General features: G+C 30.1%; 1 protein-coding gene across 7 annotated transcripts in view; it reads left to right on the forward strand.

Moving 5' to 3' along the window:
• Positions 1-14,399, forward strand: part of LOC106461019 (hippocampus abundant transcript 1 protein-like) — a 43,698-nt gene that overhangs the window by 8,768 nt on the left and 20,531 nt on the right. For 5 of the 7 annotated variants that reach the window (XR_002610943.1, XM_022388055.1, XM_022388052.1 and 2 more), the window contains exons 4-12: positions 3,189-3,251; positions 3,571-3,698; positions 5,057-5,171; positions 6,400-6,618; positions 7,884-7,997; positions 10,192-10,263; positions 11,212-11,324; positions 11,637-11,734; positions 12,513-12,703. Coding sequence is in view for 6 of the 7 variants with exons in the window: in XM_022388055.1 (XP_022243763.1) it covers positions 3,189-3,251; positions 3,571-3,698; positions 5,057-5,171; positions 6,400-6,618; positions 7,884-7,997; positions 10,192-10,263; positions 11,212-11,324; positions 11,637-11,734; positions 12,513-12,703 (1,113 nt within the window). In the remaining variant the exon portion in view is untranslated. The other 2 variants (XM_022388071.1, XM_022388073.1) reach the window with 2 other exon arrangements.

The raw sequence follows: 14,399 nt of genomic DNA on the forward strand, positions 1-14,399 counted from the left end.
TATAATTGACCCGTGATCAAAAAAGGTTGCCGACCACTGCTATAAACTATTCTACAATTTTTTGCTTTTACATTGAAAACTTCTAAAGGTTTTCACTTCACAAATTACTGGTAGTCTCCATTATCAATAGGAGACCAAACTGCAGTGTGTACTATCATGTTGTACTACTCTGATATTTTTACCACATCATAGTTTCAGCTGTACCATAGTGTTTTGCTACCTCTTTAGTTTCTAATTTTTCACTTGAATTACTAACTTCCCTAAATCAAGTAATAGTTCTTAACTCTGATATCTAAGGGTAGTTATAAAGAAAATCCCATATTTAAAGTGACTTAATCTATAGGGGAGCTAAATTTCATCAGAGGCTGATTAAGAATTAAGTTTGGACATGGTGAGGGTGTTTAAAACTCTGTCATAGAGGATGTCATTATGCTTTCTGTCATTTTCAACCATTATGTCAAATTTATCTGAATGAAGCTACTGCAAGCATCAGTTTAGTAGTGTGTTCATTGGCCCTTGCACTATCCTGCACTCTGACATGCATCTTATTAAAATCACCAATCTTTTTTTTGGTTGATAAAAGAAAGGAATGCAATATAATATGGTTTTAAAACGTTTAATGTGGGTCCACATTTAAATGAACAAAACTTGTTATTCTCAATATGATTTGTGAAATTTCACCCTTCTAGGACAATACCACAGTGTTTCTAAAGTTTTTCAATTTATCAAATACTGATATATATTCCATAATCACACAGTGACTCTAATTGTAACACCTACTAGGATATTATTATATGCATTAGTTGTATGCTTGCATTTTGTATTTGTGACCCCACTTTTTTCTACACCAGAATTTCAGATTCTTTCATGTATGCATCAATACCTCATGCAGGTGTGTGTAATGGAGATAAACAGCTTAAGTTTTCTAGACTTGTATGAGTCATCACACATATGTTTGTAGTTTAAGAAGCAGCTGTAATGTATGAGTTGTATAGTTTTGACAGGTATCTATCCTGTCAGTGTTTGCTCATTGTTTTTCAGCTAGAAACTTGAGGAATAATTAGAACATGTGACCAGCTATTTTCGTAATGTAGGCTATACATGTTACACAGAAATGTACCATTATATTCTTGTAGGATCGGCCATGAGCTCAATATACATTCAGTACTGAAACATTTTTCATGGATAAATTACATGTTTGTATGTACTTTTACATTTTAAGAATACATTGCAGTTGATGTTACATACATAAAAGCAAATCATAAAGAGTATAGCCACAGCTGTTATTGTGCAGTAATATCATTGTACATGTGTCTAATTGTAACTTAACAAAACTTACTTTATTTTCTTATTATTTACAGTATGATTACCAGCTACATTATAAAGTTTCTTTGTTATTAAAAAAAATATTTTGACATTTCAAAAAAAAGTGTTCTGCCATTTATTTTTATAAATAATTAGATTTAGTAACTGAATTTTATCATCTTGGTACTACAGATTTATTTTTTAGAAAGCTTGATATAACCTACAATCAATAATATATTCTTAATTATGTTGTATTCTTATGGAAAATATTGTCTTTTATAACTATTCTTAGTACACTTAAACTACTTACAAATGTTATGTCCTGTAGGTGGAAGTCATTGCAAGGTTGTTATCCTTAGCCATGAATCCTTATGAAACTCATTTAATAAGTTGCTCTTAAAGTCAACTTCATACTTTTTTTTGTATAAGTTTAGGATTAGTTTTGGACGCTGTACCTGTGTAACTTATATTTAATACTTATTTCAAAATACATGATTCAGACTATTTTTAGTGTTCTAAAAATCTTACCTAGTAATAAATAATATCTTGGGTACTAGATTAACAACTCCCTTACATTAGGATTATTTGCAAGGATTTTCTGTCAAGTTCAGAACTACTCCCAAATCCTTTTGTTTTATAGTTGATATGAAAATTGCCTTAATATTTAAGTTGGTAATATATTTAGAAGATTTTGTATATGCATGTATAAATACATTGTTATTAACCATTCATATCACTGTAGAATATGAATAACATAAGAAAATAACTTTGTTTAAGGAATCGAGTGCAGAACTGTGACTGATGGAAACAGTACTCAAGATATAGTAGACCTTAAAGTTTAATTTTAGGTACTTCCAATAAAACTAGCTTAGGTAACCTATAAAAAATTAAAATAATTTCATTATCATCGCATTAAGTTATTATTAATCATTTTAATTGTTCAAGAATTACTAAGATATTAAACTACTAAAACTTGATTTCAGTTTTATAAACATATATTTATTTGAGGATATTTGGTTATTATTCATATTTGATTCAGTGATGTTTGGTGTATGAATTGTTTCTTCTCACTAAATGTAGTCGCTGGTCACACCCAAACTACATGTGGCCGATTTCTTAAACGATACCAGGAAGTGTGAGGCATGCTTAAGAATATTTTGATAAATTTTATCTATAATACAATATGTTTCCAGTTATATTAGGTTTCTCACACAATAATAAAAGAATACAACTATAATGTGATAAAAGTTTAAAGCAAAGAAATTCTTAAAATCACTGCAAAACCTTTAAAAAATTGATTATTTTTAGACAAAACAAATTTCACCTTCTCTGTGTTTTGAAAATAATTGGCAAAGAGCACACATTTTTGGTTTTCTAGGAGTTTTATGGTCAGTTGTGTTTCTTTAGTGACACTAGCAGAATTAAAAAGATAAATTTTATGAAATGTATAGCAATGAATGAGGTTGAAAATAATTTCTTTGTATTTAAAAATAAGTAAATGAATGACTATTATAATGATGCATTCATTTCATAAATTAAAACTTGATGAGCATGCATGGTCCACCTTGGTGGATCAATGGTAAGTTTATGGACTTACAATGCAAAAATCTGGGACTCAGTTCCTTGCAGTGTACACAGCAGATAGCTCAATGTGGCCTTGTGCTAAAACGAACACTAAGCATGCGTTATGGAGATTGATACCAAAATGTTATTGTAGTTTGTCTTAATGAAAAATGGATAAAACTATATTGTACAATGCAAAATTTCGAAATTACATAATGAAACAAAAATTATAATGTTGGAGTTAATTGAAAATGAACCATTAAATTGATATTTCTCACTATTTGCTAGCAAATTTGATTCATTAATATTTTTTCTTTTAGGTTTTAAATGAGACATTTCCAGACCACACATTTCTACTGAATGGATTAATAGTAGGAGTCAAGGTGGGTGTGATAAGTTATCAACAATTCATGCATGTAATAGTACCAATTTCACCTGTCTTTAATCCCAGGACCCATAAATGTTGTGCTATTATTATTGAAGTGTATGAATTATATTTAGTTTTATACTCTGTAAAACAGGGTTTGTCTGTTTTTTTGTTATGATAATGGTACTTATATTTAGTGTGATAAAGTCTAGCATCCTCATTATCTATGTGCACAAAAGAGCACATCGTTTAATTCTGATACTGTCTGAAACTTTTTCTCTGCAATGAATTAAATTTGTTCAATACTCTAATGTTAAAGGCTTCTTCATTTTCAGGGATTTTTATCTTTCCTAAGTGCTCCAATGATAGGTGCATTATCAGATGTCTGGGGAAGGAAAGCGTTTTTATTGTTGACAGTCTTCTTCACATGTTCACCTATTCCATTAATGAGGATTAATACATGGTAAGTCAATGATAGGTGCATTATCAGATGTCTGGGGAAGGAAAGTGTTTTTATTGTTGACAGTCTTCTTCACATGTTCACCTATTCCATTACCGAGGATTAATACATAATAAGTTTGTATTAACAATAAATAATAGTGGCTGTAATTATAACATATTACCATGTAAGAGCAAGTTTTTTCTTTCACATTGCAATTTTGTTTAATTCATAACTAGTTCACATTCTCAGCAACTGCTGTTAAAAACTGTGATCGAAAGCTTGTGAATTAAATAATAAAAAATGAGAATATGTTGAACATGTACATTATAGATGTACTTCGATATATGATATTTAAGACTTGTTTTAAACTGGTTTCATATTTTTCTAACTGTGGGTAGTTTGAAATATAAAGTAAGAAAAGTAAACATGCCTATTATATAGGAGATAATCAAATCTTATTGCTGTGTTGCAAATGACATGCTCTCAGTTAGAAACAACTGATTATGACAAATATTAGTCCTGCACGTGGTTTTTTTTTCACCTAGTAAACTCGCAGGTATGGAAAGCTATTTTTTTCCCCTCCAGATGTAGTGTTAGTGTAATGGTTTCATTTATCTACCTGCTAGTGGAATGTTCTTATCAGGAATACTTTAATGAACCTGTTCACACTAACTTGTTAACACAGGAGAAAAACTATTATTTGTTTTTGAAAGAAAAATCTCTATGAAATCATTGAAGATTTAAGATTTACATCTACTTATTGTGATACCAAAATAAATGAAAAAACTAGTTATTGTGGAGCAAGCACATAAAAATATTATTTTTTCAAGAAAACTCAGAAACTGAATGACATGTGACAGATATTTTTACTGTTCTCAGGTTAAGAGGTGATACCAAAACTAACAAATGAAGTCAAGAATTATCACTTGCTTTAAGTGGTACCCAATTAGCTTATGAACAATATGGAGTTTTGAAGCAGCTATTTGTGGATTAATAGATTTATTTCTGTACAAGTATTTATGCCTAACAGTGAGACATGATCACATACAACATTTAAAGTACAACTTATATCTTAAATGTTGTACCTAACTTCATAAAGCAGCTTGAGAATTAAATGTTTAATGTACATTTATATTTTCCTAGCAATGCATAATCATTTTCTTGGAATCTTTAAAAACCAAGCTTCTTATAGAATATCAAATAACTGTCTTAATATGAATTTAATATAACATTTATGAGTTACTGTGCTAGGCAATTTCATTAAATGAAAAAGGTTAAAGTATTATGAACTTCTTTGATTCGTTTGTTTAGGTATATGGTTTATATATTGCTGTTCAGAACTTGATTAATTACCTCAATGCATATTTTTATGTCCTTAGGTGGTACTTTGCTATGATCTCAATATCGGGTATATTTGCTGTTACTTTTTCGGTTGTATTTGCGTATGTGGCAGATGTGACAGAAGACCATGAACGAAGTTCTGCATATGGTTTGGTGAGTTATTGAAGAGGAAATTTCATTTCAATAGAACAATTACTTGAATTGTTTAGAAATTTTCCTCTAAAAACAATAGTAAATTATTCTCCATAAAAAATCATTTATTCAGTTCGCATCAGAAAGAATGACCCGATAAACTGAGAGCATCAGACTTGAGCAATTTCGGTTATTTTGTTTCAGTTATTCATCTAACTTTTTTTTTTCCAAATATCTCTTCTAACCTTCTTATTACTCAAGTTACTTCAACAAAATAAAATCTTCATTCTTTCAACATAGCTAGATTGTATTATTATTATTTTGTTTCAAATTCCATCAACTAAAAGGTATGTCAAAGATAGAAATGCAGTAAGTAGTATGAATACTTTCAAAGGTAATTAATCCTCGCACATCGTGCCTGTCTTCAAGTTGTGCTGATATGATATTGTTAGAGAAGAAAATGTCCAAGATTTTTAGATAACAGATAGGTGCAAAATCAATCTATACATATATGATATTGTTAGAGAAGAAAATGTCCAAGATTTTTAGATAACAGATAGGTGCAAAATCAATCTATACATATGTGATATTGTTAGAGAAGAAAATGTCCAAGATTTTTTAGATAACAGATAGGTGCAAAATCAATCTATACATATATATGATATTTCGAAGTTTTCAAACATTACTTTCAGTTAACAAAAAGTATCTGAAATCAATACTTTTCCCAGTGGCATTAACTGCTCGTGGTAACTGATGCTGCAACAGAAAAGACTACCAATCCTATCTTTATATATGTTTTACTCAAAGAAACCTGTTAATAAGGCTGTACCAATTATAAGCTTATAGAAATATTCAAACACTGAAAAATGTATGAACTTGGCATAACCAATGATCATGTTATATTTGCTGGATAGAGTTTGCCAAAGTTAATTCATCTTTGTAAAGGTTACAGTAAAATTTATGTAAAGTCTATCCTCTAGCATGTCTTTGTAGAATGAAAGAAAATATAGAGAAAGCAAACTCTCAAAAGAAGAGAAGGTTATATACAAATATATATTATACTTATTTTCCGAGAAAAAGCATGAAGACTTAAACTAAGAAGGAATAGCAACTTCAAAGAGCAGAATTATTTTAAAATTATTTATCTATAGTCCTAAAAATATCAGAATGTATCAAAACTAAGCTTTTCATAGTTAAAAGGTGAAAAAAAGTATTTCTTATGCATAGCTAATGCTTTTGTGTTTCACAGGTTTCTGCCACATTTGCAGCAAGCCTAGTCACAAGTCCTGCTCTAGGAGCCTACCTGTCACAGGTTTATAGTGATAATCTAGTGGTGGTATTAGCATCTGCTATAGCTCTTCTTGATGTAGTCTTTATTTTGGTCGCAGTACCAGAATCTCTACCAGAGAAGCTAAGACCATCGTCATGGGGAGCTAACATTTCATGGGAAAATGCTGATCCTTTTTCTGTAAGCTTCTAATTATTGATATTGTTTTAAGTTTAATAAAAAATTGTGCCAAAGTTACAGTTTTATCTGAGAATGATTATTCTTTTAGTTTTAGTAATTTAGTTTTCAAATTAAAGCTATGGACTATTTCTGGCAAGATGAAAGCATTTAGGTAACTTCAGTAAAAATAAAATAACTTTGAAACTAAAGGTAGTCAATGAACCAATTTTATTGTTGTGGAAAATTAATATTATTACTTATTTCACTTGCTAGTTTAAAAGAAAAGTGATGTTGAGGCTTAATTTGCATCCATGTTAATGCTGCTCTTTTCTACAAGTCCTCAAAACATCCAACTCTTTTAAGAGTTCACATGTTTTATTTACTTGAGTTGCATCTGTGTGATCACTGTTTAATTTCCAGCCAATTATTGTTTTGAAATTTGTGTAAATGTCAAACAAAAATATAAATGCCATCCTGCAATGGTTTTCTTAAGAAGTAATAATACCTGAATGTTTTAAAAGTAATACAAAAAAACATAACCCTACTGTCAGATTATTGTGGGATGTATACTCATTTGAACCTTTTTTTTTTAATTAAATTTTAAATAGGTAAATAAACTTATTTGACAGTTTATATTTCCCCATTAAAACTCCTTTAGTGTATTTTACTCTTTTTTTTTTTTCAATGCTAAAGTGATTTATGTCATACATCAGTTCTTTCTGCAGTTATCAATAAAATTTCACAAAAACGTTGTAGGACTATTAACTGTACTGAATATCCTGACAAGTTTGTTTACACCTCTTTTGAATATTGAAATGTTTTATGAGCTGTTTAATCATTTTGTCTTATTAACTTCAAATGGATTTTCTAGAAATAAGTACAGCTGATTCTTATGTATGTATACAACCGATAAAGAAATTTTCCCTTTTCTTAAGTTGTCTGTCTGTTTTTGCATAAATAACACAAGATAGTTAGAAAAGTCAGTGCCAGTTTGTTGGTACCTGGATATTTGTATGGACAAGCTATAAAGTCTGCATCTCTAGTGAGTTTTTTTTTATTCACTGTGTTCATTTCATACACACTTTACTGATGTTTAGGTCGATCAGTGTATTAAACTATGTTCTTGCATATTACTTTAGATTACTGTTATTTTAAAACTTGGAGTAAGTAGCTTACATTTAGTTCCTACAAAGATTTCTTCCACTTTCACATGTGTTGTGTGTATAGAATGTTTTTGTCTCGTTTATTGTGCAAATAAGTGTTAATTTGTTGTCTATTTTTTTAAGGCACTTAAGAAGGTTGGAAAAGATCAAATGATTCTCATGCTTTGTACAGCAGTATTTCTCTCATATCTTCCTGAGGCAGGCCAATACTCATGTTTTTTCGTTTATCTGAGATTAGTAAGTATTAGTATTAAACTCACTGAAGTTCCAGCTCTGTTAAAAATCCAATATTTATTTCAACAAACTTTAAACCATAAACATATAACATTGTATCCTTGTTGTTGAAATTAGTAGATTTTATATATAAGATATCATTCATTTTACAATCCAAGAATACGGGGGATAAAATTCTTGTGAAAAACAGATAGGATGTAGTATGATTTGGGGATACGGTTCTTCAGAAAATGTTTTACAAATATTGTGTAAATTTGACCCCATTTTCACACAGTAGAAGCCAAGATCTGATGGAAATCAGGGACGAAAAAATTAGCGATATTAGTGTGAAAATAAGGAATTGTTAGATTTTTTTACTCTAATGTCTATTTTATCTTTTTGAGTCTCTTGAATTAACGTATTTATTTTAGAATTTTTATCATTTTATTGTGAGCCATTATTTTGGACAAAAAACCCAATTTTATGTTGGAGAAATTATACTTTTATCAAATTTATGAAGGTAGTGAGTACCACCCACCTGTATTGGAGGTATGGGCTCCTGGCCATCTATTTCTAACACCTATAAAACCATAGTAATGCTAATATTAAACAGTTTTTTTTTGGCATAGCTTTAATTACATGTCCCATGAAAATCCAATAATCATATTGCATTGCCTTATACATATTATGACTACATTTTATGTAACTATAATGAACCATAATAGTAGTTTATAATAGAGATCACAAGGAACTGTACAAAACCTTAATAGAATGTTTGGGCAAAAAAGCACCTTAAACAGTAAAGATTTAGTTCAAACAATACTTTCAAATCTTTACTATTGACTACGAAGGCTGTACACATAAAAATGCACAAAAATAGAAAATCTGCTAAAAACGACCCATTCGTAATTCTTCTTAGTATGATTCTCTTGCCAGCCTACAACAAAAATGACTATGTTGCACCCAAACTTTTTGTAGAATACTTAATAAGGTACTGTGAAGGTTGTAGGGGTATTCAAAAGTTGATTTGTTTCATCTATATTTTACATAAGCTACAAAACATCATAATTCTAGTGTAAATGATGATATCATTACCCATTGAAGTTAGCTTTCTTGCAGATTACTCGTATTCCTTTGAAAAGCTTAAGTACAGGGTGAAATAGGAATTACCAATCAATAATAGATGAAAATTAGGTGACTCTAACATGTAGTTACTCAGTGCTTTGAACACTATACAGTTGGTGTCTTTAGGGAGCTAACTCCTATATCATGTATGAAGTGAAGGAGAAAAAAGAAATCAATACACACATTTGTAGAATAATTACTTTAAAAGACACAAAGTTTTATTTAAAGCATTGTTTTAGATGTATATATATTTTATTTGAAATGGCTGCTTTTCTACTGGTAAAATTTTGTACTAGCTTAGTAGGGATTGTTCTTAGTCTAGGCATGTATTTGCCCATTGCTATACATTCTATATAGAGAATTTAGTTACAGAGAAACTAAATGCTCACTATGTTCCCAAACAAACCTCCAGCTGCAGCTTAACATTTTACATCTTTAACAAATGTGATCAACTAGTCAATAGCTACAGTAAATCATCATGTACCATACCAACTAGCTATTAGCTATGTTTATTATCATTACAATATATAAAATTAGCTACCATATCAAGTAATCCTTTGCCCATAATTGAACATAAAAAAAGCTAGCAAACAAGATAAATAAAAAATTGGGAATTTAAAAACCTATAAGTAGGAATGGTAAAAAAAGAAAGCAAGCAAGGCAGGAGATGCTGTAGACATTATTTACTCAAACTACAAACCCCTTTTTTTGCTCCATGCTATTACCTAGAATTACATTTGGTGGAGTCAAAATAAGTATGTGTTGTTTGAGTAAATAATGTGAACAGTATTTCCAACCTTGTTTCCTTACTTTTTTTATGATCCCTATTTGCAGGTTTTTAAGTTCCCAATTTTTTATTTATCTTGTTAGTCTAAAGTAGTTTCTTTAGCCCTAACTGAAAACTGGAATAATCTGTTAGGAAGGTCTCTTTAGTCAAAGAAATTTCAGTGTTGACATAAGGTGATCAGCTAAATTTTGTACAATTTTGCTAAGATTATTCTCAGATCTTTAAAATAGCTTTTGGTAGTTTGCTTAAATAATGTATTCCATCAAACTTGGTTTGAGTTAATGTAAAGAGTTTTACTTTATGCAGGTCATGGGATTTTCAGCTGAAGAGGTTGCCTTATTTATTGCCATTGTGGGTCTACTCTCTGTTGTGGCACAGGTGAGGTACATTCATGAAGAAGTTATTACTTTGACCCCCCCCCCCCACACACACACAATCAGTCATGACTTGTGTCCATTTTTTCATTCTTTATTTTTAGTTATACTTGACATTTTAAAGAAATAAAGACACATTCTTTCTCATCATTCAAAGCATCCTTCAAAATAACTAATCCACAACAAAATTAAACATCTTGATTTTAATGTCACTTTTATTACTTACTTCTGGGCAAAAGTGTCCATCTTACTTTTCATGATTAGTACCAAAATAAGTGTTTATTAAACACACTGGCTATAACCTATGTAAGCTGTAACCTGTTAAATGCATTATATGAAGTTAAAAGTTAAGCTTATTTATATTAATTTTATGCCTTTTGTGTATTAGAAGGTTATTGGATACCAGTCTTTCTTGCTCTAATAAAAGCTTGAGATTTTGATTTTATCACTTTACGTCTGGAGAAACAACTTAATATTGCTAGTCTCACCTTTTTTTTTTTTCAATGTTCTACAACACTTTTTAAAGTACAATCTCCAGTCGTTTTCTTGTAAAATTTCAAACTAACTAAGTTTGTTAAAAAGTAAATGCAAAGTTATTTGGATTTTTATTGCTACCAGATCCTGTATAAGAAAATAACATTATTTCCCATAGAAAGTTGTATTCACTGAGTTTGTTAAAAATAAATTCAAAGTTATGTGGATTGTTCTCATTAGCAGATTCTGTACGTGAGAATGATGTTACTTCCCATAGTATGTTACGTTGACCGTGTTGATTTAAGAACTAAATTATCTTTTTTCTCTCTTTAATTTTTTAGGGCCTAAATTATCATTCCATTGACTTTTATGTTGTCTTTTATTTTTTCATGGACAGTTATTATCAATATATACTGCTCATAAATTCTGTATAGTTGTTGATAGTGGATGTTTATAAATAGTACTTTTTTGTCTGTAGACAATTATATTGACGATGTTGATGAAAACACTGGGGAATAAAAACACTATTATGATTGGACTTTTCTTTGAAATGTTGCAGTTAATGTGGTATGGTTTTGGCTCACAAAGGTGGTAAGTTCAATGATTTCTTGTTTTCTTTTAGCATTAGAAATAATAACAAATGAGAAATGTGATCATACACAGTGTATATTTAATATTCTCAAGCATTTAGTTGAGTTGACACTTTGGGATGGGAGATATGTTTTCTTCAAATATCTTTAACTCATCTCAAAACTTTGAAGTGTTTACATTACCAGTACTTTACTAAAGGTGTTTGAAAAATGTCAAGAAAACACAATATTGATTAAAAGACTGGACAGTTTTGATTATTTGTTTTTGTGAATATTTGTATTTGACTTGTATACATAGTTCTGATTTTGTTAGGATGATGTGGGCAGCTGGTGGTCTGGCATCATTATGCAGCATTACTTACCCTGCTATTAGTGCCTTTGTTTCAACACATGCAGAAGTTGACAAACAAGGTAACTGTTTTTTTACATTGGTATTTGTTACTGTTACCAAAATAGTTAGTTTCTAATTCACTTATCTTTATGGTTATATTTTAATCACCACAAATAAAAACCATTACTGAACTCTTTTTTTTTTGTGGGGTATAAAGTGGTATTAATAGCTGTCAATTACCACTGCTTTTTTTTCAACAGTAAGCAGATTTAAATACCTATCAATAAGACAGTTTTTCTCAGCATATATATATATATATACCACAGAATATTCATTACTTTCATCTCCTTATGCAATTCTGACTTTAAAGTTGTGCAACAATTAAATTCCTCTGTTTATTAAAGAAGATAGATAAGGGCTTATTTCATCAGTTTCATTTTGAAATAAATTTCTTGATAAAGCACCATTTTGATTTGATTCCATGTTGAATGACTAATAGTCTTAGTGTATACAGTATTATAAACATACATATTTTCGTATCCATGATACAAAAGCACTAAATTTATGTAGTATTATTGTGTGGTTGATATTTGTAACAAACTGTCTGTGTTGTTTCTTCAGTACAATGACATTTCAGCTTAAAGTCCTCACTCAAAAGACAAGGCAGGCATATTTCATTACAAATTTCAACTGTACAATGTCTACATTGCCTGAAATACCAATTGACGAGCACTACGTAAATTTAATAAAGGTTTATAAGACCTTGAGAATGTCACTCTTAATTATTTTTTTAGAGTAATAAACAAAAATGTAAATATATATCAATTCATTTTCTAAATCAAACAACCATTTTCACAGGTGTAGCTCAGGGAATGATAACGGGGATGAGAGGATTGTGTAATGGCTTAGGACCAGCTGTCTATGGTTTCATCTTTTATCTATTCCACGTGGATCTAAATGATGAAGCCAACTTGGAAAAATCGGTCATTAATACTCAGAACAGAATTTCCTCCAATATCACTTACATTCTAAATCCGGAAGACACACAGGTATTGTTTAGTGAGTTACAGTAAGTATATGTATGAAACCATTTGGAAAAATGTCAATTCATGAAAAATTGTGATGTTTTCAATACTGAAAGTGAGAATTGTAATTTTAAGTTAATACATAAAGTACAAATAAAGATTAATGTTCTAATCAAAACTAGTATTGTAGTATCTTATCCATCCGAGTTCTTGAGTTATGAAGAAAGTTAAAAGAAATGAAATAATAGATTAAATGTCAAAAAAGTAAAAAGAAATAATTGTAAAAACTTCAACAGAACAAAGCATAATTTCTCAATTTAATTACAAAAAATCTGTAAAGATGCTTAACTTTGGAAGTCAAGAGTTTTCTGTTTCAACAACTTTTGTCTAATTGAAATATATATAAAGTTCAGAGAATGATATTGTAATAATAAATTTCAAACAATGAGTTTTAACAATGTTATAAATATTGAGTATTTCACTGTTTTTAACCATAATATTGTACTTTCCAGGAATGTTTTGAGACTTAAATGTTGTTTTCACACAAATAATTTTGAAAGATTAGTTGGGGTAAAGGCTTTTATAAAGCTTTTGTTATTTACAATATTCCTTTTAGAAAAAATCAGCTGTAGATCTCAGTTACAAACTTAACACTTAGTAGGCTAGATTGCTGGTCACAGTATGTCTAACCAGCTAAAATGCAACATTATCATTCAGGGGAATGGGCTGCATGCATGGCTTAATGGCTAGCATGTCAAACTATGAATCTGAGGGTCCATGGTTTGCATTTCATTGCTGCAAAATCACTCTCCACACTTTGAGGCTGTGAATACATTATAAAAGGAGCAACCAAATCTCATTATTTGATCAGAGCAGCCAAAGAATAGACAGTAGATGCTGTTGTCTGTACTTTCCCTCTAGTCTAGCTTTGTAGGAATATCTAAAATAAACAGACATTCAGACATCTAACACAAGTCCCCGCCCCAGTGGCATGGCGGTATGTCTGCGGACTTACGATGCTATAGAAACCGGGTCTGGATACCCGTGATGGGCAGAGCACAGATAGCCCATTGTGTAGCTGTGTGCTTAATTCTAAAACAAACAAACAAATCTAACACAAGCCGTGGAAATAAATAGTTTAAATTGATGATGGACACACACACATATGTACCATATTCCTACATAATACTAAATTACAGCTAAAATTTTTCATCCTAATATACCCTGAAAACTTACTATAGACATCAGTTAACTAAATCATAAAATATAGCTGTTATTTTCACTGCAGTTCCTTAAAAGAAATCGAAGTTTACCTATGATACGTATTACAATTTCGAATGGTCTGAAATAGAGCTAAATGATAATTTAAATTTTGTAATTAAATATATATGTCAATATATCTCTAATTTATGATATTTGCCAACAAGATTCATACACAGTTTTCTTTTTTATTTAATACACAAACTTATAAGCAATATAAAGTCTTCTTTCATAGTCTGGAACTTCCTTGATGTCTTATCGAGGGTTCATGATGAGCGAGTTAATTTAGAGTAGACGTAGGTACAATTCACTTAACGGGGAGCTAGCTAGCTCTGTGAAATTCACTGATCACATGCCGATTTTTTTTCTACCGATGAAGTTGGGTAATGTTTTCATAAAAGTACTAATGTCCGATGTGAATCCACTGAAGTTGAATGATTTGTAATGTTCAAAATTTATA

Source organism: Limulus polyphemus, unplaced genomic scaffold (assembly GCF_000517525.1).
Source record: "Limulus polyphemus unplaced genomic scaffold, Limulus_polyphemus-2.1.2 Scaffold36, whole genome shotgun sequence".
Classification (NCBI taxonomy): Eukaryota; Metazoa; Arthropoda; class Merostomata; order Xiphosura; family Limulidae; genus Limulus; species Limulus polyphemus.